This window comes from Crotalus tigris, unplaced genomic scaffold (assembly GCF_016545835.1).
Source record: "Crotalus tigris isolate CLP2741 ecotype Arizona unplaced genomic scaffold, ASM1654583v1 scf7180000017605.3043972, whole genome shotgun sequence".
In the NCBI taxonomy this organism is placed as follows: Eukaryota; Metazoa; Chordata; class Lepidosauria; order Squamata; family Viperidae; genus Crotalus; species Crotalus tigris.
Genome location: NW_024096508.1, coordinates 2,500,729 through 2,525,319, shown reverse-complemented (window position 1 = coordinate 2,525,319; position 24,591 = coordinate 2,500,729). Strand labels below are relative to the sequence as shown.

Below are 24,591 nucleotides of genomic sequence, written 5' to 3'. Positions count from 1 at the left end.
GAAGGCAAACTGTTCCACTGGTTAATTGTCCTCACTGTTAGGAAGTTTCTCCTTAAATCCAGGTTGCTTCTCTCTTTGGTCAGTTTCCAGCCATTGTTTCTTATGTGGAAATGAGAATTCAGAGAAACATAAAAGCAAGCTGAATGCAATGGGGATCAAGTATTTAAGAAATATGTATGATAAAACAAGAAAAATAGAGAAAAACAAAAAGAATAAATTAAGGCTATAATGAATGTGGACTCAACAGAAAAGAGATTGGAACATAACATCATAAAACAATATAAACCCAGGAGATAAGAAGACAAAAACAGCAACAAAGTACTGAATGACAATTTCATCCAAACCCTGAAGAACCCTGCATGGTTCTTTAAGCCACGATCTAAAAGACAACCAGGTCATTCTTGTCCAACAAATGTCTATGGCAAGGAGTACTCTGTTGCCTGGATCTCTCCCCTAAAGTGGTCATGTCCCCAGTTAATCTCACCTCCCTCAGAAAGTCAAAGCATCCAAGGCAGAATCATCACTGAACTGAATAATTCAGCAGCTTCATAAGATCAGAGAAGCCATGCAAGATGGTGGGACACAGAAAAGACAAAATCCTAGTGACTAGCTGAAGTCTATCAAAATTCCAACCAATCACTGAAACGTTATCCAGTGTACAGTATAAGCTAATTTAATTCAATCAAGTCACCACAAATCGAGGGAACTAATCATATTTTTTTCAATGGTGCGTGACCATGTTTTACACAAAGAATAGCTACCATCCTCATTTTTTAACACAGCACTGGCGTCTTTAAAACATCATGTTTTAAAGATATGATCAATGGAACTTTCCAGTGAATTAAAAATGATTCAACTGATTAATGAACTGACCAAATGAATTTATTAGATTTTGAAAATATAGTGTGAGGCAGGAGAAGAGGAAATACTTTGTTACAAATCTGTCAAAACAATGAAACTCTTCTTACGAAACTGCTGGGAAATAAAGATTTTATGCCTGGAATAAAAGATTAGGAGAAAAGCTACATGTCACAGAAAGGTTTATATTGACATTATTTAAAGGCTGTACAGGAATCTAGATATCAATCTTTTGAATGAAATAAGAAAAGTGCTTCCTTGTGTGCATTCTTTTTTTCTCTGAGACTTGTTGTTTCTGGTGACTGCCTTCTGGAATTTCAATGTGAAAATTTGAATCTCACTCATGGACTCTCAAAATAGCATGCAGGACAATCACCTACCCCCAATTAAAATAGAAAGTTGCTTCCCCAGCCTGGTATCCTCCAGATATTTGGGATTACAAACCCTATCATTTCTGGTTCACATGGTCCATGGTTAACTTTAGTTCAATCCAATCAGGTGTACCACATTGGGCAATGCTGATTTATGATTATGCCTTGCTTTTTGCTCCATAATTATTCATCCCTTGAGACTGAAAACCCATATTTCCAAGTCCGCTCATGATGGTATAATTTAGAAAATAATCACCTGGTGCTTCTTTGAAAAAAAATGCGTAGAAGACAAGACTTTTTTATGGTGCTCTGAGAATCTTGTGATGCTGTCCATAGTTAGATTTGTTACTGGAAGTACAGTAGGTTACATCCCTCCAAACAACCCCATATTCCATAGTCTGCTAGGAAAATGTCACCTGGAGGACTCTGTTTTGATGGCCACAGAAGATATGAGAAGACAAAAACACCTATATTCCTGCTCAGGTTAATCCCATCTGAGCATCTTTCTTCCCAGAGTAAAATTATCCAATAGTTCGAGTATCTCTGCTACCTTTTCTTTGCCATTTTTACTTTCTCTATTAAATTATAGCAGCATTTGGCAGTCCACAAAGTAAATAAATAGATAACATTTTAATGCACACATTATAATGTTTGTGGATTGATTCTTATGCCATCAACATAGTTGCTGCTTTTTAGGTGTATAAAAGTCCCCCTTGAAAAAATCTTCGGCCACTTTTATCTATAGAGATTCTCAATCACCCAGGTCATAGTTGTCCCAAAGGTGGTTTTCCAAAAGGCAAGTGGACTTTCTTGACTTTTTCCTTGAAAACGTTACACTTCTCATCCAAGAAGCTTCTTCAGTTTTCTTGGATGAGAAGTGAAATGTTTTCAAGGGAAAACCCAAGAAAGTCCACTTTCCTTTTGGAAAAAGCACTTTTGGGACTTTGGCTCCATTACAATTGCCCTCACTCTGCATATCACAATAGAATTTGTACTTCTTTGCAAAGTTCCTAAGGAAACTGATCCATAACTAGTTCAAACAGGAGTAGCAGAACATTACAATCAGCAGTTGGAAGAGTAAGTGGTTTTCCCTGTATCGATACTTTAATTATTTATCAACAATCTGAAATCAGTATTTTAATGTTGAATTTAATAACAGCAGCAAAATTATTGGTGGATCAATATTGGAAGAAAGACTCTCAGCCTTCTTTAGAAGAATAGGTATTTAAGATTTCTAATTTAGCAAAAATGGCTAAAATTTCTGCTTATTTAAAGGACCATTCACAAGAGAGATACGTTATTGTATGGAGAAGATGGATAGAATATGTTCAGAAGAAATATGGAACTACAAAGTTTCATTTATTTTATGAGTAATGGATTTGTTTATAAAATTATGATGTTAAAGTTTGAAGAGAGTTGATTTTGGTTATTGTATAATTAGTAAACTTAAATAGATTATGTTTAATATGTTTGTATAACCCTGTACTTGGCTCTGGGAAGTGGGGGGGCGGGGGGAGGGGGGAGGATGGGTTGGAGGTTAAATAGCTAAGATAAGTAGAAATAGTTTTATTGTATATATATTGATGTTTTAATTTCGAGAGAGGAATTGCTCGGGTATTTCCCCTGGACTGCATCTGGAGTGAGAAGATAGGAGGAAGGGGAGAAGTAAATAGGAAGGTTGAGGAGGAGGAGGAGAGGGGGAAAGTGAGGAAGAAGAGGGAAAGAGGGAAGTGAGAGGTTAGAGGGTGGATGCGGTTTGGGGGAAATGGGTGAGCAATACCGAAAGTTGTGTGTATAAATTTATTTTACTCTTTATCTGAAGTATTTTTTATGAATGTAATGTAAAATTGAAAATAAAAATTTTTTTACCAAAAAAAAAAAAAATCTGAAATCAGGTAGGTACACTTAGGCTACCCAAGATGGTATCAAACAAGATAATGAGAACCAAGCAGGCCACGTTGACAAACAAGTTCATCTAAAACAGTGGTTCTCAACCTGTGGGTCGGGACCCCATTTGGGGTCAAACGACCATTTCACGGGGGTCGCCAAACAATGCAGTCCGCAATTTTTTCCCCCTTTTCCTTAGCTGTGCTACTCCCTTTTCTTCTATTGGCTTTTGAAAGCCAATAAAATAGACTCTCTTGAATAGAGTCTAATTCTATTGGCTTTCAAAAGCCAATAGGAATTGTCCAGGCTGTCTCTGCCCTGCTGAGCCCGCCAAAAGTCCCATTCTGCAAACAGTGCTGCACCAGTTGAGTAGTCCTCGACCTATGACCGGTTGAGTAGTCCTCAACTTACGACCGGTTGGGGGTCGCGGCATTAAAAAGGTTGAGAACCACTGATCTAAAATATGAAAAAAGGAGACAAACTGATAAATGAGATTCTGTATAAATATAGAAGTAGGACACGCTGAAACAAAAAAAAATTCAAATCCAAAACAATCTAACTACATAGACACAGTATTAGAGTACAAACTGGCAGTAAATTAGGAAGAATGAGAAAAACAGATGACCTGTGAAGTGGAAAAACTGGTGAGTTCCTGGTCCACCAGCTGAGTTATTTACCTGCTTTAACGGCATATAATTATTCCAAATAGGAATTCAAGGTGATACATTTAACAATCAAAAAAATATTTAAAAGTATCAATCTATTTAAGCCAAGAACCTTGAAAGCTCTTTCAATAAAATATTAAAATATCTATGGCAATGTAGATATTATATATTATCTATTATTATTTTATAACAGGGAAATGTGTTAAAAAATAAATAGATATCCAGTGGTGGGAGTGCCACCACAAAAAAAGCCCTTTCCTCTCCAGATGAAGAAAAAAGTTTCTCTTACTAATAGAATATAAAGAACAATATCCCCAGCAGAACTTGACCCAGATTAAGGAAAGAGACACTCTTAGGGATTTCAGTCACAATTGTCTAGCACTGATCACGTTACCTAGTTTGGGTAATGAAACATCTGCAAGAAAACAACCAAGCTCCGAGAGCACCAAAGACCCCTCATTTCAACTCTGGGCTACAAATACTCTCCTTTATTGGTCAGTTACAATTGCAGTCTGAGTGTGCAACAGCTGCCTTCAGATGATTCATACCCGAACCAAAATACGAGAGCTTCAGATACAGTATTTTGCCATGAATTGCAAACTGGTGGGGGAATTCTTGGAGCTGAAGTCCACCCATCTTCAAGTTCTCCAGGAAAGAAAAAGTCAACCACATTGGTGGATGAAGAGAGGAAAGGGAAGGAAAGGAAGACCCAGAGAAGATGAGGACAGAGGGATACTCCACACAGGGAAGTGTTGAGAGGAATAGGGGAGAACAAAGGGGAAGGGAACCCACTGAAGAACTAAAAAAATACTCTAAGATCAATAAAGGAGACTATTTGTAGCTCAGGGTTGAAATGAGGGGTCCTTGGCGCTCTCTGAGCTTGCTTGTTTTCTTGCAGACGTTTCATTACCCAAATTAGGTAACATTATCAGTGCTAGCAACCCCTCCGGCTCAAAATCCTCTGGATTTTTTTCCCCCTTCAAAACTGAAGACAACTAAAATGCTCCTGGTTTTGTTCTGCTCCACTGGGGCCAAACAGATGGTGCAACAAAACTCTCAGGGCACGATGGTTTATTCTAGGCTTCAAACAATACCTACTGTCTATTTTATGCACATCCCTACTGAGAGCCATTCGGCTCAGAGACTGCCAAGATGGAATATTAAACTTTCTGCCTGAAATTGATGGGCTATTACCAAGCTGCCATCCTAACTTCTAGCAGAAGCAAAGGAGAAATGTTGACAATCCTCCCAGCAACTAAAAGCATAAAGCTTGGACAGCTTTTTCATGAATTACACATTGGAAAATTCAAGGCCCCATTCCTTCTCAAATTTGGCTAGAGTTCGGGATGAGGTGGTGATAAGTCTCTGTTCAGGTGGAACATCTAAAAGATGGTTGGGGGGAAAGTGGTTGAGGGGAAATGACTACTACATTTGTGTCCTTTCCTGCAGACTTTTTTTTTTTTTTTTTTTAGAAGTTACATCCTCTTGCGCTTCAGGAATCCGCTTCAAGGGCCCATAGCTAGAAGGAGAAAAAAAAATGGAAGGTTTTCAAATTGCCTTAGATCAGTGTTTCTCAACCTTGACAATTTTAAGGCATGTGGACTTCAACTCCCAGAATTCCACAGCCAGCAATGCTGGCTGTGGAATTCTGGGAGTTGAAGTCCACATGCCTTAAAATTGTCAAGGTTGAGAAACACTGCCTTAGATCATTGTTTCCTGTAGATTTTTGACTGTTCGCCGCAACAACAGTCCAGTCTTGGATGCCAGCTTCACCATCCGAAAAAGACATATAAGTTTCACTACTGTTGGAATTAAAATTAGGTCTGTTCGGAGCCAGGTTTGAAAAATGCAGGACAATTGCTTGCTTGAAGCGGAGAATTTTATTTCAGAAAGCACAGTACACACAAAGAATCAGATCAGCTGTTCGGGGTGGCCAGGAGTTAAGTTTCTCTGGGTAGTTTCTTTTAGAGAAAAAGTCTTGCCTTTGTTCTTTGAAAGCAAGCAGAAAGAACCTGCCTTCTAAGAATCCTTAGAAAGTGTAATTGACCGGTTCTCCTAAAGGGAATGCTGTAGTAGGCATCCCACTGAGCGGCAGCCTCCCACTTAATTAGCATTACAGATGAAGGTAGCAGTCTAGTGGAGGAAAGGATCTGCTATTTATTAATGGCATTCTGAATGGAATGATTACCTGCATAGGCTGGTGCCTGTTATCAACTTTAACCTTCGTGTCAAGTCTGTTACCTTTTGCTACAAATGTAATTTCTAACTTTTTGCTTTGGAAATGGCTGCAAGATTGAATGACAGGGAACAAAAGGAAGATTTAAATGGCAGAGAGGGTTTGATCTCCTTTCCGCACTATGTTTATCATCCTTGCTAGCTCAGGACCGTATACATTGGAAACATGTAGAAGAGGCCTTCATTCTGCAGTGGATAGACCAGGGCTTTTCAACCAGTGGTACATTGGCCCCCTGCAGGTGGTACGCAACCATCCTAGAAAAGTGGTAGCGGGGGAGGGGAATGAGCTGAACCAGCGCAGCACCGCAAAAGCCTGAGCGAGAGACGCCTGGAGCTTTAGGGCTGTCAGGAATCAGCAGAAGCGCCAGGATCAGCTGATCGGCGCTTCTTCAGGGCTGTGACATCTCAGTGGAAGTGCCAGGATCAGTGCCAGGCTCCAGCTGGAGCTCGGCACTGATCCTGGTGCTTCTGCTGAGTCCTGAAGAAGCACCAATCAGCTGGAAAGCAGCACTGATCCTGGTGCTTCTGCTGAGCCCAGAAGAAGTGCTGATCAGCTGGAATGTTGCAGCATCTCCAGAGTCCTGTGATTTACATTCAGATGCTTGGCAACTGATTCATATTTATGACGGTCAGTGTCCCAGGGTCATGTGAAGTGACCAAACCCTGCTGCAACTACCCAGCAGACAGGGGGAATAAAAACCAAACACCCCCACCCCACCCCACCCCCGCTGCCAATCCTCAACAGAAATGCTCACAACAATGAAAACCTCAGACAGGAGAAAAAGCGCAGCTGGGCGGGCAGGCAGGTGTCTTGCTCGGCTGTGGCTTGAGGGGCACTTTTTGCAGTGCCATTGTAACTTTGAACAGTCACTAAGCAAACTGTTTTAAGTCGAGGACTACCTGTACTTTATCACTTTTTTCCTTTTTTTTTTTTTTGGTCATCAAGTTTTTGACACCTTGCTAGGCGACTGGTGGTACTCGGATATTGCCATATCCTAAAAGTGGTACAATGGGTGAAAAGGTTGAAAAGCCCTGGAATAGACAATGGCTAAAATCATGATAGAGAATTATTTCCTTTCTTTTCTTTCTAGAGTTTAAATACATGTTGGGGGGGGGGAAGAGGCCCAATCTTTTACAATTTTCCCCTCTTTATCTCCCTCCCCCCCATCTGATCAAATTAAGTTCTCCTTTTTGCCCTGGAAGTGACTTAAATCAGCATCTGTTTAAGGTTAATGTCCATGGCTATCACAGTCTGCACCAAATAGAAAATCATGCTGAAACAATCAAAACTGTATTGGGTCATTTCCCAACCACATATAAAAAGGAATCGCTTTTCATTAGACACATGCTGTTTCTGTCTTTAAAAATACATGCAAAAAAAGCAACCAGCAGGTCATCTGATGTTCCCCAGTCAGATAAAGTGCTGCTGCCCTCAATAGACCAGCCTGCTCCAATTGCCACTGGGCGCCAGTCTTAATTGAAAGTTTCCAATGCAGAAATATTCTATTTCAACAAAACCATTTGCTTGCCTTCTGGCTCATAGTTCTTTAGAAGGCGCGTGCACACACACACACACAGAGAGACACTATACAAAAGCCCCAGTCATTCAGTTGCTAATGAATGGTCTAACACTAATCTAAACCCAGGATAGAAAACTGAACCCTATAGGCCAGAGGTCTCCAACCTTGGCAACTTTAAGACTTGTGGACTTCAACTCCCAGAATTCCTTTGCAAAGCTGGCTGAGGAACTCTGGGAGTTGAAGTCCACAAGTCTTAAAGTTGCCAAGGTTGGAGACCCCTGCTATAGGCCTTAGGCTAAACGTTCTATGCAGAATAGATATTTTATCTGGACTGTTTAGTTCGGTATTGCCTACATGGCAAACCTACAACCCATCTGTCAAAAGTGACATGCCACAACATGCCCTATGTAGAGCACCTGACAACAACTATTCTCAAAAGCACATCTCACATCATTTTCAGAGGCTGCAGAGGCCATGCGGGAATTAGATGTTCTCTTCAGAGGCTTCAAAAGACCCTTCTCTGAAGCCGCTTCAAAAATGAAGGCCTTTTGTGACCTGAAAGAGCCCTGCGTAGGCTGCAGGGGGCTGTCAAGCCATCTACCCGAGGAGTGCTGAGCTGCAAGGTCAACATTTTTATCCCTGGCATTTACCATCATAAAGACAGCTACTTGTTTCAGGCTTCCCAGTGGAGACCAGGCAATATATCAGAGATCCAACACGGGATAGCTTAACTGCACTCCTTGCCTATATTTAGCAGAAAACTTACAGACATGGCTTGTCTAAATTAAATCTTCATTTCCTTTAATAACTGTTTTCTGCCATCAGCGAGCAAATGGAGTTCGCAAAGGTGTAATGCAGGCATAGTGAGACACATCCATAATTGCCTCTACCATAGCATTCTGGAGCAATTGAAAGTTGTAGATATTCTTCGAGGACAGCCCTATGTAGAGCACATTGAAATAATCTACTCAGAAGGTGACCGAAGTATGAATAAACCGTGCACATGCCTCCTGATCCAGGAAGGAACACAACTGGTACACAACATGCAGTTATCCAAAAGCAAGTTATGGCTACCACCTATTCTTCAAAATGCAGACATCACTCAAGAAGATACCCAAGATGTCCAGCCTTTTTTGCTTAGGCCAGTGATGGCAAACCTTTTAGAGTCCGAGTGCCCAAAACCCGTCCCCATGCCCCCAATCCGTCTCCCACCCTGCCTGCTCCGCCCCCACCCACCCCCTGCCCCGCCCACCTGCAGGGACATGCACTGCCTTCATGGCCCGCAGATCACCCAGGCAGCCCTGCAGCACCACACCCCACAGCATCATCTGCACGCTATGGGGTGCGAGGGTGGAGTCGTGTTCCTGCTGCCCGGCTATGTCCTTGGCTGTGTTGCTCCATGTGGGCCGCATCCGGGGGCGATTCTCCTCCAGGGAGGCTGCTGGTGAGGAGGGGGCCACAGGGGGAGGTGGGGCTGGGGCAACGGCACACGTGCCCACAGAGAGGGCTCCGAGTGCCACCTCTGGCACTTGTGCCATAGGTTCGCCACCACTGGCCTAGGCCCTAGTGGGTTTTGCATTATTTCCATCAAAGTCATCTTCCTTATTCCCTACAATACTTCACTTCATACCATCAAATAATCTCATCCCAACTGAGAGTCAGCTTGGTCTATGCAGGGGTGTCAAACTGCCGGCCCGCGAGCCGGATGCATGATAGCGAAACCACGCCTACCCCATTGCCAGCAATGGCAAAAAAAGTCAAGATACGTCGTGACACATCACGTGACGTTGCGAGTTTGACACCTCTGATCTAGTGGTTAAGGCACTAGGCTAGGAACCGGGAGATTGCGAGTTCAAGTCCTGCCTTAGTTGACCTCAGGGCAGTCGCTCTCTCTTAGCTCCAACCTACCTCCCAGTGTTGTTGTGGGGAAAATAGGAGGAGGAAAGTGTGTTGGATATGTATGTATGTATGTATGTATGTATGAATAAATAAATAAATAAATATCTGTAGAGTAATACAGATTTCTAGGTAAGGCGTGAGAAAGAGTAGAACTATGAGGTACCACACATAAGAGGTGCTGTGGGGCAGGCATCCCTATGACTACCACAATAGAGTTATCTGTTCACTAAAAGGTTGCTCTATTGTGCATAACTAAATTAGAAAGAATCCATCACTCAGAAAGCAAAGAAGTAATATTCTGCCTCACAAGTCCTTGAATCTACCACTGTGATGCTCTCTGCCAGCTGCCAGCAGTTTGCCAGTTCGAGTCTTACCAGCTCAAGCTTGACTCAGCCTTCCATCCTTCCGAGGTCGGTAAAATGAGGACCCAGATTGTTGGGGGCAATATGCTGTAAATTGCTTAGAGAGGGCTGTAAAACACTGTGAGGTGGTTTATAAGTCTAAGTGCTATTGCTACCATTCCAGAATAATTTTGGAGGAGTTTTCCCCCTGGATAGCTACTAGTATTAATTAACAGATTGCAGTTCCCTACCTTCTTTTTAATAGATGCCTTAAGATGAAGTCCAGAGGCATTCTTAAGAATAAAGGTGATGCTAAAATCTGACACTTTGCTTTGCAAGATGACAAATTCAAAACAATATAAATCAGTGGTTCTCAACCTGTGGGTCGGGACCCCATGTGGGGTCGAATGACCATTTCACGGGGGTCGCCAAACAACGCAGTCCGCCATTTTTCCCCCCTTTTCCTTAGCTGTGCTACTCCCTTTTATTCTATTGGCTTTTGAAAGACAATAGAATAGACTCTCTTGAATAGAGTCTAATTCTATTGGCTTTCAAAAGCCAATAGGAATTGTCCAGGCTCTCTCTGCCCTGCTGAGCCCGCCAAAAGTCCCATTCTGCAAACGGTGCTGCACCAGTTGAGTAGTCCCCGACTTACGACCGATTGAGTAGTCCTCAACTTACGACCAGTTGGGGGTCGCAGCATTAAAAAGGTTGAGAACCACTGCTCTAAATAATAACAACAATAATAATGAGGTCTGGGGGAACAGGAACCCGGCAACTACCAAGAGCATCAGATTATCTACTCTTATTTTGCAATGACTGCCCTGATTTTCCAAACTCCTCTTCCCAGTACTCTGATCACTTCCTTTTACCTCCAAGATGCTCATGCCTGAACTTGAACTTGAACCTGAGCCTGAATCCTGAATGGTATGTAATTCATCTTGGTCAATGCAATAAGAAAACCATAGCCTGCCACAAAACAAAGACCCCAATACTACTGCTAAGCTATTTAAATTCTGTATATCACACAGAATGCAGACTTTTAGTTAGTAATATGTATTCACTTCCTTCAAAATGTTTTCTATTATACCAGAGTTTGGGCTTTTGCGTCAAAATCTATCCTCAAGACACCCCTGCAAATCTTAGAGGATTTTCTCTCTTGCTTCATGTCTTCATTTTGCAGAGCCAGAAGAGATGATGTTGTGAGTATGAAGTCAGGCAATGCAATAGACGCCCCTCTACCACTGCCCTAGTGGGAAGGGATCATCACTCAATGGCAGAGTACATGCTCTGCAGGCAGAAGATGTTCAGCTCAATCCAGCCACTTTCAGGAAAACTGATCTGTTATAGGAAAGATATGAAGGCATTGAGTCCACAGAACTGGCTCTGGGCTACAGAAGTAAACGCTCTGTATCTTCCAAATAAGAGGATTCATTATGAAAAGAACATATGAAAATACATAATAGAGAAGTTGCCCATTGGGAATGCATGGGGTCTCACTAAGTAGGAATGTCCCAAATATCCCAGAATTGTGGGGGGAGCACTACCTTGCCCCTTATGGATCCCAATTCAAAGGAAGTTTCTAAAATGTCAAAAGGGCTCCTGAACCACCCATGACTTTGTTGACCTAGAAGCTGGATCAGTTCATTCTCAGTGCCCCCTATAAAGTGTGGAAGAAGTTATCTTTATCACAGCCAGATGTTCTCCAGCATCTGTCTGGAGAATATACATGTGGTGGGGTGAAAAACTGTCAAGGACTTAAAGAATATGACCATGAAAGAATCATGATTGAAGAAACCAATTCTCCATATTCCTAGACCAAGTTGCTGCTATACTTTTAAAAATATATGTATAAATATGATACCAATTCAATGCCTTCCAAGCCTACTTTATTTCAGGTGTGCAAATCCCCAGTCACGATGACCAGGGCTTCTCTGAAGGAAGCACAGCTGTGGAAGCCAATGTAGTAACTTTTGATGTGTACTTGTCACCATGAAGTAACATTCTTCTTACACTTGACAGGTGATTGTTCTCTGCTCTAACCTTTCTAAAAAGGGTAATATAAATGCTTAAATCAAATAGGCCACCTGGAAATATGTGAAATATGCATAGGAAGGCTGCATTGCCGCAAACTTAAGGAGCCATATAAGAGGAATACTTTGGCCACTATCCAAGGAAAGGCTTGGCACTGGTAGTGGGAAAGGAGGACCAAGGCTCTGTTGCCTCTGCACATGATTTGTTCCATTTAGCAGCCACAGCAAATGGTCAGAAATAAACTGCTCTCAGCATCTGTGAATCAGTCTTCCTTCAAGTCATAAAACAGAGTGGCCATCACTCCATGTGCTCATGCTTGCATACTTTGTGGGGACAACTTCATTTTCTATTTGAAACTCCAGAAGCTTTTCCAAACAAGGGGGCCAATGGACCTTGTCCCCCTCCTTTCTCCTTTTATGAATCACTTCACCTGAACATGGGAAACATACTATTAAGTTTATTTCAGAAACTTAAAACGAGACACCGGTTATCCAACAAGGAATGCATTTCCTCTAGCCACACCGCTCTCCTTCCTGCAACCATTACTTGGCATCTCTCTACAATCCCTTTTAAACAAGTTTTAATCATATGAAAAATCTCCCTCTAGTCATGCCCTCCATGCCTCACAGTTTTAAATCTCTCTTGTGACACCTTTTCTGCTTGGTCGTCTTTGAACCGCAACGAACCGTACCCTGATTCCCACATGCAACGAACACCGCAGGACATTTATTACTGCCTCTTTACGCCGCTGGCGATCTCACCCATCCCTTTCACAGGCATGCCAAGCATCGATGCAGTAATCCTCCAGCGTGCGCGCGATCCCGGCTCGCTCGCTCGCTCGCACGTGCAGCTGCAACCCGCACTTTCGCGGTACAGATGCGCAAACAGCGCGGCTCCTTTCGCGGGGCGCCCCGTTTGCTCCTTCAAACGCGCGCGCCCCTACGCAAGCAAGCACGAAGACTTCCCCCCACCCTCTTCCCGCCAGAGCCCACCATTTTCGCACGAGGTGGGAGGAGAAGCGACCGCCCTCCGCGGCAAATCAGGAAACAGCTTGTTGCAAGTGGACATTCCCAGCCCAGATGCAGAGCGTGGAAAGGGGGCGCAGCACCTCTTCCTCTCTCCGTCGTCCGCTCCCTTCGACCCCCTAGAATCCAGCGCACCTTCTCCGGCATCCCCACCCCCACCCTGCCCTGCTCGCTGCCTGGTTTTTTTAAAAAACAAAAAAAAACCATCTCGGGAGGAGCGACAGCAAAGTCGCGCAGGGAACGAGGGGGTTAAAAAGGAAGCGAGGACGTTTCCCTGCTCCCAAAACCAGCGGCTCAGTTCTGCGCAGGTTTCCTGCAAGACCCCTTGATGAAACTGTACCCTCCCGCTCGAGGAGGCTGGCGGGCGGGCGGGAGGGGGAGGGGTGCTACCTCAGCCAGCGAGCCACCCCGCAACCCAGCGCAGCGCAACAGCCACGCGCGAATTGCCCAGCGGCGCAGTCCGCGGCCGCGCAGCTTTCTCCTTACTTTTCTGGCTGGAGTACCCGGGGTAGTAGCCATAGTAGCCGGTGATCCGAAGGATTCGATCCTCGATGGTGGCTACCCCGTTGGGCGCCGCCTTGACATCCATGCAGAGGGGCTCGGACCGCCCGTCCGGGCTCGTCAGGGGGTAGCGGCCGAGGAGGCAACGGAGGAGGAGGAAGTGGAGTCGGCCGCGGAGCGTTGGGCAAAAGCTGGACTCGGCTGGATCTCCTGCAGCGGTTGCAGCGTGGGCCAGTCTGCTGTGTTTCTTGGCGGCCGTTGCACGGCGGCTCCTCGGCGCACCTTCTCCACAGCTTGGTGCACAGAGCGGCTCCTCTGCATGATCGCCGAGGCCGCCGCCGCCGCCCCCCGTGTGGCTTCCCCAGAGCCAGCCTCCTCCTCCTCCGCCCCCTCCCGCCTCCGCGAAGTTTTCGTGCGGCTCTTTCCCGTCCAGTTCCACGCCACGAGCGGCCAAACTTAAGTCGGCTGGGAGCGGACGAAATCGAGGAAGGGGCGCGAGCAGGACTCACCCTCCGTCTCGTCGAAAGAAGAGTTGGATCCGACGGGGAGCCCACCGGAGACTTCGGAATACAATCCCCACCACTCCCGACCGGGTAAGGGTGATGGGGATCTTTCTGTTCCCTAACAAATGCATTGGGATTTCAGGGCCTTTTCAACACCAAGATTCAGTCAGAGGAAAGCTGAAAGGGACCTTGGAGGTCTTCTAGTCCAGCCCTCTGCTCAAGCAGGAGAGCCTGTACCATTTTCAGACAAGCACATTCCTCCTTTCTCCTCACTCAGATATATTGGATCACAGCTCTCATGCTCAGCCAACATGGCTAATAATACAGTAATACTTGATGGGAGTTTCAGTCCAGCGCATTTGGGAAGTGCCAGGAAGGGACAAGTGTTAAAGAGTCTCTCTGGAGCTAGTTGTATCAAAATCTAATGAAAGAAAGGAAGAGAAGTGGGGAAAGGGGTAAAAATGTGTGAAATATTGAGAAAGTGAAATATTTATGAACAATCTGAGCCATGGTATTCCTTGTGACACTCTATGCAAGTGAAAGTTGCTGCAGCCACACCAGGAGGGACAGAAGATAAAGGCTGCTGACACACAGAGAATAACAGAATAACAGAGTTGGAAGGGAGCTTGGAGGTCTTCTAGTCCAACCCCTCTGCTCAGGCAGGAAACCCTATACCATTCCAGAGGAATGGTTGTCCAATCTCATCTTAAAAACCTCCAGTGTTGGAGCATTCACAACTTCTGGAGGCAAGTCATTCCACTGATTAATTGTTCTAACTGTAAGAAAATTTCTCCTTAGTTCTAGCTTGGTTGATTAGTTTCCATCCATTGCTTCCTGTCCTGCCTTCAGGTACTTTGGAGAATAGCTTGACCCCCTCTTCTTTGTGGCAGCCCCTTAGATATTGGAACCCTGCTATCATGTCCCCCCTCCTCCTTCTCTTCATTAAACACAATTTTGCCATGGATTCTCTTTCCTCTGGAGGAAAAGGACAAAGGAAGTACCGTAACTGCCTCCTTTGTAAAAGGCTGAAAGGTTCCAAAAGTGGTCCCTTTCTGACTAACATCTGCACCTGTGTGTATTGTCTGTGCCCAGACCCACAAGGTCACGGTGTATTCTACTCTCTGGAAATGATACGTGGGATTTTAAAGAGCAGTGCAAATTATACTATAAATTTTATTGCAGGAATGAAGGACCAGATAATAACATGGGGTGATCTTACTTAGCCTGAACTGGACACCTCTACCGCCAAGCCCTCCCTTTCTATTGATACTAGCATTTTCTAAGATAAACAGCTTTCTTTATTTTACCCGGATATTATTTTCCTTTACACTTTGCAGCCTGGTTTTTATTTCCCACTCCTTTCCTTCCAGGGTTATCAAATAACCTGCTCTGCCTATATGTAATTCAGCATCATGTAGGGAAGGAGAGTATTTATTTGTTTACTTACTTACTTACTTACTTCATAAATGTCAAGGCAGCAGACATAATATTCTTTCCTCTTCCTGTTTTCCTCACAACAACAACCCTGTGAGGTGAGGTGCATTGAGAGAGAGAGTGACTGGCCCAAAGTCACCCAATCAATTTTCATGTCTAAGGCGGCAGGACTAGAACTCAGAGTCTCCTGATTTCTAACCTAATACTACTTAACCTTTTAGGCCATAGAACAAATTGCGTCCTCCAAAATGTTCAGGAATTAGTCAATTGCCTGAAAAAATATTTGACCAGTCAGTCATGTGGTCTAATGCAACCATTATGGCACCACATCTGCTTTTCTTAAACTGCATTGGGAATAAAGAATGGATCATCCAGTGAAATTGATAGGAGGGAACTTCTATTCAGAAAATGAAGTTTCTCCTTTATAAAAATCTGTAATTATGATGCTCCCTGCCAGAAGATGGGGCATCGATTCATAGGTGACCGTTAGTTGTCATTCAAGAAAAAGTATCTTTGAACTTTTGAATAATGCAATTATAGGCCACCCAGAGTTGCTTTGTGTGAGATGGGCAGCTGTATAAATTTAATTGATTGATTGATTGAACAAACAAATATAGGTGAAAGGAGCAAGCAGTAGAAGCTTGTTACTTTTGCTCCCTCTTTGGAGATTTCCCAGAACTATCTAATTGATCACTACTGAAATCTGTCTGCCTGACTGGATGCATTTGAGTCTGAAGTAGCACCCTTTTCTTAGGTTCTTAAATTATTAATTCTCCAGTCCTTTAAAACAGTGTTTGGTAACCTTGACAACTTTAAGCTGTGTGACTGGTTTTGTTTAATAAATACATATTTACAAAACTATAAGCTGGAATGAATATCTTTGAAGAAAATAAGGTCAAACAGAGATTTAGTAAATAGTAGGTGTTCACATATATATGCCCAGGTATCTTGATTTTAACATGCACTTATGTGACACATGAGCATGAGTAAACCACCATTTCCTGCAAAACAGATTTGATTTTTTTTTAAAAAAAAAAAGACTACGTGGTTATATATTTCATGTTACAATCAGCCAATCAGGAGTAGTGTTTGTAGACAGAACAGCAAACGTGGTACATGCAGGTGGGCAGATGAGGAATTAGCAAAAATAGCAACAGAAGAGGGTAACTTCATTTGTCCTTTCTAATGCCTGTGAAACATCATTTGGTCAAAAAATGTTTTTTTCAAACATTTGTTCTCACTGTAGTTTTGTTCTTATTCTTGTTCAGAAATATCATGCAGACTAGTCTGAAAGGAAATAAAATATATCCTTAGTTTCCTTTTATACCTATTGTTTTTCTTTCAGACAATGGTACCCTTTATCACATCAACTGCTTCACACACTTGTAGGAAGAGACAACTGCTGTAATCTTTCCTCTCCAACTGTCCTTTCCTATCTCATATACCCAATAAAAGCATTTAACTGTCTTCCAAAATACAACTGTCTCTAGTAGGTTATTAACTATTCAAAACAATCCATGACTTCTTTTGGAAAGGTGTAAGCTCCACATCTGGTTCAAGTTAAGAACCATCAGAAGGGAGAAAAAAGATGTTTCAAAACGTGTCCTTCAATAAGAAGCAGAACCTGGAAAAGAAGCAGAACATGTCTATGGGTCACCTTATTTCCCATTAGAATGATACAGTATATAGTGCTTTTGTATTAGCAATCATAATTATTTCCAAATTCATAGATACACAAAAATACTTAATGTAATTCATAGATAAATATTAACATTTTCATTCCATTCTTCAACCAAAAAAAAAAGCCTTCAGAGTAGTTTGAATCAATAATCAATTTGAAATATACATTCTTACAATCTAAAAGTCAAAGTATAAAAGCAAAAGAAAGATCAGGAAGGAAGCAAAAATATAAACACAAATCAATCTTGGCTTATTTTAATGGCAATCAGGTTGCTTTTTTCCATGATGCAGTCTGTTCAGTTTAATGATACTAAATGTAGTACAGTAAGTGAACTCTTGGCCACACAGTAGAGAGACCAGCAAAACACTCAAGTCTGTTGGAGTCTGAACTTCAACCATAGAAAGGGTCCTTTTTGTCAGAGCACCTGGGTGTGAATCATTTTTTTTCTAGGTAGTTTTACTTCTTTCTTTAGATTTCAGGACAATCTCTTTATTTGCTTTAATGTGCTTTAATAAATAAAGTCTTATACCTTGCTTCAGCTCCTGAAACCTTACTCAAGGCTATGTTAGTAGTGTTTAGTGTGTAAGACATGAATATGAAATGAAAATGTGTTAATGTTGTAATTAATGTAACATCAGTGAAAGGTGCTATATAAAATCTTTCCTATCTCTTCTATAATCTCCAAGCTATAGACAGCTTTGTTCAAAGATCTCGCTAAAAAAGATTACTGAATATTTCTACAAGCCTTTGATTCTCTTTGGGGTTTTAAGTATCCAAAAATAAGTTGGAACTAAATGATAATACTCAGGGTTTCAAGAAGTCTTTTGATCTTGGCTGCATGTCTTTTTTGTTCTTAATATTAATTAAAACTGCCCTTCATAAAATAGGAAATTGAGGTTCCTCTATTAAAATCGCAAAGTTCAAAGGTCATCCAGCGAAGGTGTTTGGAAAGACATGTTTAAAAAACAAGAAAATGCTTCTTCACACAGTGCATAATTAACCTATGGAATTCATTGCCACATGATGTGATGATGACCACTTATTTGATTCTTTAAAAAAGATTTGGAGACCCTTAGGAAGGACACCTTGTCCAAAGGTTATTGGATGAGGAAGGAATCCATATTGAAGTACTTAGAGTTCAAGAGAGCATGCCTTCAGATGCCAGTCACAGGAACAATAGTAACAGAAAGATATGCCTTCATATCTTCCTTGTGAGTTTGCCAGAAGCATTTGGTTGGCCAGTGTGGGAAAGAGAATAACTGGACTAAGATGGGTCTTGGGCAGCTCCAGTAGGACTGTTCTCATGTTTATCTGCCAACAGGACAAAAGACACCTCAAGCCTCCACTCTTTTATTGGCTGAACCTTTAATAGCACTTAAAATGTGCTTTGTTGACTAATCATTAGGGTTGACAAAAAGAAAGAGCTGTGGGGATTTAACTTCCTCAAATATAAATAATTAGATCCTTTATGTCCCCTAAACCTAAACAGTAACCGATAGGCTGAAAAACTGAATGGGGATTGTTGAGTCCGTGGCGGGACACAGACACGAGAAGCAGCTGGAGTTCTCAGTTTCTTTTATTCAGTGTTCAGCTTACAGGAAGATGGCTTCAGCCTCGCCCAAACGCCTCGCAGCCTCTTATATAGGCAACTCCCGGGTAAATGGGTTACTTTTCCCGCGCCAGCACCCGCGCATGCGCACGGCGCTGGCGACAGCCTGTCTGGTCCCGGGCAGCTTTGCACCTGCCCGGGACTGCCTGCAAACGCCCGAGCCGTTTGCAAGGCTCGGGACATAACACCCCTTTCCCCCGGGCTAAAACTACTACCAACATACAACATTTATTTTATACGACAATTTGCTCCCCAGTGCTCCCACTGTTTACTGGCTTTTGCCTTGCCAGCAATGTTATGTAATCTTCTAGGTACTTAGGAGATTTCTTTGCTCTCTGTGACCTTCTTAGCTCTGGGTTACTGGCATAAGTCCCCTGACTGGAGGGAGGCGTGAGCCTGTTCTCTCTATTGTGCCCTGGTGTCTTCCAAGGACTGTGCCCCGATGCCTGGCCTGCTTGCTTGCCCACCGGGCTCGTCAGGCCAGGGCTTCTGTTGCTTTGTGACCTGGTTGTCCTACCTAGCTGTAGACCCTCAGGCCCCTTGAAGTGATAGCCACTGCTGGGCGTCTCTGTAGAACCTCCTAGGTCAGTCCAAGACCTGTCAGGAGGCTGTCCATTCCCTGAACCCCATTCTGTGCTCGGGCTCGTGTGGGTTTCTGTACTTTCCCAAAACTCAGGTGTTCCCTGATTTGTGCTAGGGGTGTTGTAGTCGGGACTTGGCTCCTCGACTAACTCTGTGTATGTTTGACCCCTTGTAAGATTTGGGGTAAGGTCAGGCCAACCTTGGGAATTTTGTGCCAGCTCTCTTGCGGGGAATGATTTGTTGGGATGCCCCCGGGTATCCTCCGTTACTGGAGTGCTGTGTGATGTGTGTGGAAAGTGAGTATGCCCCCGGGGTGACTCCCTGGCTGGAGTAGGCGTGAGTGCCTGTTGTGTGGGTAAGCTCCATGACTTCCTTTTCGGAGCAATTGCGGAATCTTGGGATGGGCCGTTTGTGGCTCCCTCAGTGGAGATGGGCAGTAGCTCTTGCCCTTCCCTTTGCTCCAAAGGGTCCCCCTCCCCCCCTGGAAAAGACCCAGGAGTCTCATCAGAAAAGTCCCGCCTAGAGCGGAGTTGGTCGATGTGCCGACGCAGGACACGACCGTTGTCCAGGGCTACCTCGTAGGAGAGAGGACCTGTGACCCTGGAAACAGAAGCGGGGACCCATGTATGACCAGGCCCGTAATTGCGAGCCCAAACCGGGGCACCCACAAGTAGTTGTCTAGGTGCCCTAGGATGTGAGGTAGATGAAGGCAGTCTGTCCGGATGCAACCGGTCAAGTCTAGTAGTAAGTTGGCGCCCCCAACGAAGTTCAGCTGGACTTCTCCCTGTAGAAGTGGACGGTGTGGTGCGATAAGAAAGGAGAAAGTCAGCCAACCTGTGATGCCAGTCCCCGTAGGTGAGTCTCTTCAAGGCGTCCTTTGCGATGCGCACCATGCGTTCAGCCATACCGTTGGTGGACGGGTGAAAAGGCGCAGACGTGGCATGACGAATCAGGTTTGCCTGTAAGAAAGCTTGGAATTCGGAGGAGGTGAATTGAGGGCCGTTGTCGGACACAATGACATCTGGCAGCCCGTGTGCAGCAAAAATCCCCCTCAGTACCTGAATAGTCTTTGCAGTGGTGGTGGATGAGACAGGCACAACCTCAAGCCATTTTGAATGGCTGTCAACAAGGACCAAGAAGAACTGGCCCTGAAGGGCCCAGCGTAGTCAATGTGCCCCTAGACCATGGGGACTGTGTTTCCTCCCATCTATGCACAGGAGCTTGGGGCATCTCTGGGCGAGATCGTTGGCACAGGTGGCATGCGTGTACCTTAGCCTCAATACCTTTATCTAAACCAGGCCCCACAAGTGGCTTCGTGCAAGAGCCTTCATACGAACAATGCCAGGATGACCCTCGTGGAGGGATTCTAAGACCCTAGTCCTCATTGAGGTGGGAATGACAACTCTGTTTCCCCAAAGCAGACAACCCTGAGAAAGGGACAGTTCGTTTCTTTTGGACCAGAAACTCTGAAACTCAGGACTAGGGCAGTGCTCAGGCCACCCGGACAGGACCCAGGAGCGGACACGTGAAAGTGTGTGATCTGTACCCGTTTCAGCGGTAACATCCCTGGCACTAAGAGGGAGCTCGGGCAAGGCTTGGATTGATAGAATGTTGACAGCTGGCGCGGGGTCAGCTTCTACTACTGGCAGAGGCAACCTACTGAGGCCATCAGCATGGCCCATTTCTTTCCCAGGCTTGTGGAGTAATGAAAAATCATATGCAGACAAAAAAATAGACCACCTAAGCATTCTAGGGGAAATGATGGTGGGGAGTCTGCTTACGTGTGGTTAAACAGTCCCAGCAGAGGCTTATGGTCAGGAAGACCGTGAAATGCCTGCCATATAGAAAATCGTGGAATTTTTTAATTCCGCAACAACAGCCAGAGCCTCCCTGTCTATCTGAGCGTAGTTGCGCTCGGCAGAAGACAGTGTTCTGGAGTAGTATGCAATAGGAACCTGAGTTCCATCAGACCTGAGGTGACTCAGGACAGCTCCAACCCCGTAGGGGGATGCATCACAAGCGATGCACACAGGAAGAGACTCGTTGAAATGTGCAAGAACACTGTTAGAAGTGAGCAAGGCCTTGACTTCTTTAAAGCAAGCCTCATGTGCTTGTGACCACAGCCACACAGCTTGTTTGTCTAGTAGCCTGTGAAGAGGCTCAGCTACACTAGCTTTATGTGGAAGAAAAGAATTGTAGAAACAGGAGGCCTAAGAAGGCCTGAAGTTCGGCCTTAGACTTTGGCCTGGGTGGCTTCTAAAATAGCAGTTAGTTTGGATTCAGCAGGATGAATCCCAGCAGCATCAATTTTGAATCCCAGAAATTCAGTAGAAGGCACCCCGATCTTGCATTTGTCTTTTCTGAGCTTGAGGCCTGATTTCCTGAATCTTAACAGGACAGCCCTAAGCCTTTCAGCTAGAATGTGTGTGGAGTCTCCTGCAATCAAGACATCGTCAAAGTAGGGGCAGACCACTGGTATACCTCGTAGTGTGTTTTCCATTACGCTTTGGAAAATCCCAGGAGCGACATTCACTCCAAACTGTAGCCTTTTTCCCTTAAAGGCTCCCCTGTGGGTCACAATGGTCTGAGCTATGGCAGCATCATCATCAACAGGCAGCTGTTGATATGCTTGAGCTAGGTCAAGCTTTGCAAAAACACGCCCCCCCTTGAAGGAGGCCAGAATATGACTGACCACAGGAACAGGATAGGCATGTTGCTGCAATGCCTTATTCAGAGTGCATTTGTAGTCAGCACAAATGCGAATGTCCCCATTTGCCTTTAGAGGCTGACAATGGGGGTCTCCCAAGGACTGGAATCAACAGGTTCTAGGATTCCCTGTTGAATCAGTTTGTCTAACTCAGTGTCAATTTTACTCTTTAAAGCAAAAGGGACCCTTCTTGCTTTAATTCTAATGGGAGTGACAGTGGGGTCTAGCTTTAAGGACACAGGGGGTCCTTTGAATGTGCCCAGCTGGGGGCTGAAAACATCTGCAAATTCTTTGCAGACTTCCTGTAGGTCGAGTGTTTGTAAGCTGTTGAGTCCTGTGACGTGTATCCCCAGGGCCTCAAACCAATCGAGTCCTATGAGACTCGTTCGTTCACCCCCTACTACTAATAAGTCTAGTGGACCTTCAAAACTCTTGTATTGCACGTTAAGGGTGGCCTCCCCCTTAACACACACTCTTGAGTTCTGAAAAACTGTTAATACAATATCAGAAGGCCTTAACTTGGCCTTAGTCCCACTACTGGAACAAATCTTCCTGAATGTATGCAATGAAATGATGGAAAGGGCAGACCCTGTGTCTAGTTCCATAGATAATGGAACCCCTTGTAGCTTCACGTTGAGTGACAGCTTTTTCTTCATGGGCTTGTGTGTGCCTGTCCTACAGATGCTTCTTCGCGAAGCGCAAAAACCTACCCTATTCTGGCTGGGGAGTCTGGTACCCTTCAGGCGTTCTTCTTGGGGTTGTGCCTTTCGTCGGCCAGACACACAGCTGCAATGTGCCCTTGTTTGCCGCATGCCCGGCAGGTAGCGGAGCGGAACTTGCAGTCGGTTCTCCTGTGGCGACCTCCACAGCCGATGCACTTGAGCGGAGCCGAAGAGCTTCCCTTCTGGTTCTCTTCCTTCGCGGGGTGTAGACGGTCGACTTCTTCGTCCGGATCCTCCTCGGAGTTTCGTCGGACGTCTTCCTGGTGCACGGACGCACCCTCTGCACTGCTTCTGATCGGCCGCATGTTCTTGACGGCGCCGCCTGCTGCTTCTTCTGCGGTGACTTCCCTTAAGGCGTCTTGGAAGGATAATTCTTCCTTAGCGAAAAGTCTCTGTTGTAACTCTCGATGCCTTAACCCGCACACGAATCGGTCCCTCAGTCGTTCCTCGAGGTCCTTGAACTCGCAGGGCTTGGCGGCCTTCCGTAACGCGGCGATGTATTCCTTGGCTGACTCACCGGACCGTTGATCCCTCTGTTCGAAGTGTGGCGCCATGAGATAACGGACACCTTGGGGTGGAAGTGCTCCTTCAGCAGCTTCTTCAGGTCTGCGTAGCTTACAGACTCTACTGGGACAGGTGCTGCAAGGTTTTCTGCGATTTCGAAGGCGTCTTGGCCGCAAACGCAAAGCAGGGTGGCAGCCTTCAAGCTATCTTCCCTCACTTGGTTTGCCTTGAAGTAGTTCTCCATTCTGGATACGTAGGACTCCCACCGCTCTGGATGTGAGACGTCGAATTCCGAAAGCCTTCCGATTTTCGCCATCTTCGGATCTTCAGGAGACGGGTCTATCAGCCAGCCTACCCCGAATGCGCACCGGATTGGCGGGCAGCTGCCGAGTCGACGCCGTTCCTCTTCCGCCGCTCAGGACTCCTTGGGTAAGCTTACACTTCTTCCTTTCCAGGTAGTGCAAGGCATCCCATCCTCGTCGCCAGTGTTGAGTCCGTGGCGGAAAACAGACACGAGAAGCAGCTGGAGTTCTCAGTTTCTTTTATTCAGCGTTCAGCTTACAGGAAGATGGCTTCAGCCTCGCCCAAACGCCTCGCAGCCTCTTATATAGGCAACTCCCGGGTAAATGGGTTACTTTTCCCGCGCCAGCACCCGCGCATGCGCACGGCGCTGGCGACAGCCTGTCTGGTCCCGGGCAGCTTTGCACCTGCCCGGGACTGCCTGCAAACGCCCGAGCCGTTTGCAAGGCTCGGGACATAACAGGGATCAAGGGAAGATGCTGAAGTTCAAAATGCTTTACGTGAAAAAGGTCCTTTTTCATGCATCTCCTTACAAAAATGGATCCCATAGCAGATGATAGGGAAGGGTGTTTGTCTAGGAATCTGGAAACTTACTGATAACTATAATAGTAATATTAGTCTAGCTCAAGGCAGACAATGTTTGCAGCTGGTTTTGTTTCCCCAGCCTTCTTCCAACCCCTGTAGGCATGGCAGTGATAGCTCTGGAGGGTTCTTTGTTTAACAATGTATGCTACGGGTGAGATTGATTGATTGATTTAATATTGTGCCTTTATTACTTTTATAAATAACTCAAGGCACACACACAATGTTTCTTCTTCCTCTTGTGAGGTGGTTTGGGCTGAGAGAGAGAGAAGGAACAACTAGCCCAAAGTCACCCAGCCAGTTTTCATGTCTAAGGTGGGACTAGAACTCACAGCAGTCTAACTCTGTGCCTTAAACATTACTTCAAACTGACTTCCTGATACTGGGGAATATCAGATACTCAAATGTTGATGGTTTGCTCTGTAACTGTGTCTGTAAAGTTTCTGCTTCTCCTTTTAATTCTGTGAATAAAAGGGTGGGCAAGGGATTTAGCAAACATCACAGGATGTTCCATACACACTTTTGAGCCAGTGAGAACCAGGTTATTTATCCCTGCACTAATCTTTTAGAGTTCTTTGTGAGAGCTAGTGCGCATTAATAAAGATGATCAAATAGAAAAATATCCTTCTGT

At 44.8% G+C, this 24,591-nt stretch overlaps 1 protein-coding gene across 4 annotated transcripts in view; it reads right to left on the bottom strand.

Annotated features, from left to right (window-relative positions):
- The window catches only part of SLC35F4 (solute carrier family 35 member F4), a 156,644-nt gene extending 142,157 nt beyond the window's left edge, over positions 1 to 14,487 (bottom strand). For 3 of the 4 annotated variants that reach the window (XR_005553955.1, XR_005553954.1, XM_039321489.1), the window contains exon 1: positions 13,322 to 14,487. Coding sequence is in view for 2 of the 4 variants with exons in the window: in XM_039321489.1 (XP_039177423.1) it covers positions 13,322 to 13,424 (103 nt within the window). In the remaining 2 variants the exon portion in view is untranslated. The remainder of the gene's footprint in view (positions 1 to 13,321) is intronic. The other variant, XM_039321471.1, reaches the window with a different exon arrangement.
- Positions 14,488 to 24,591: the final 10,104 nt, after the last annotated feature.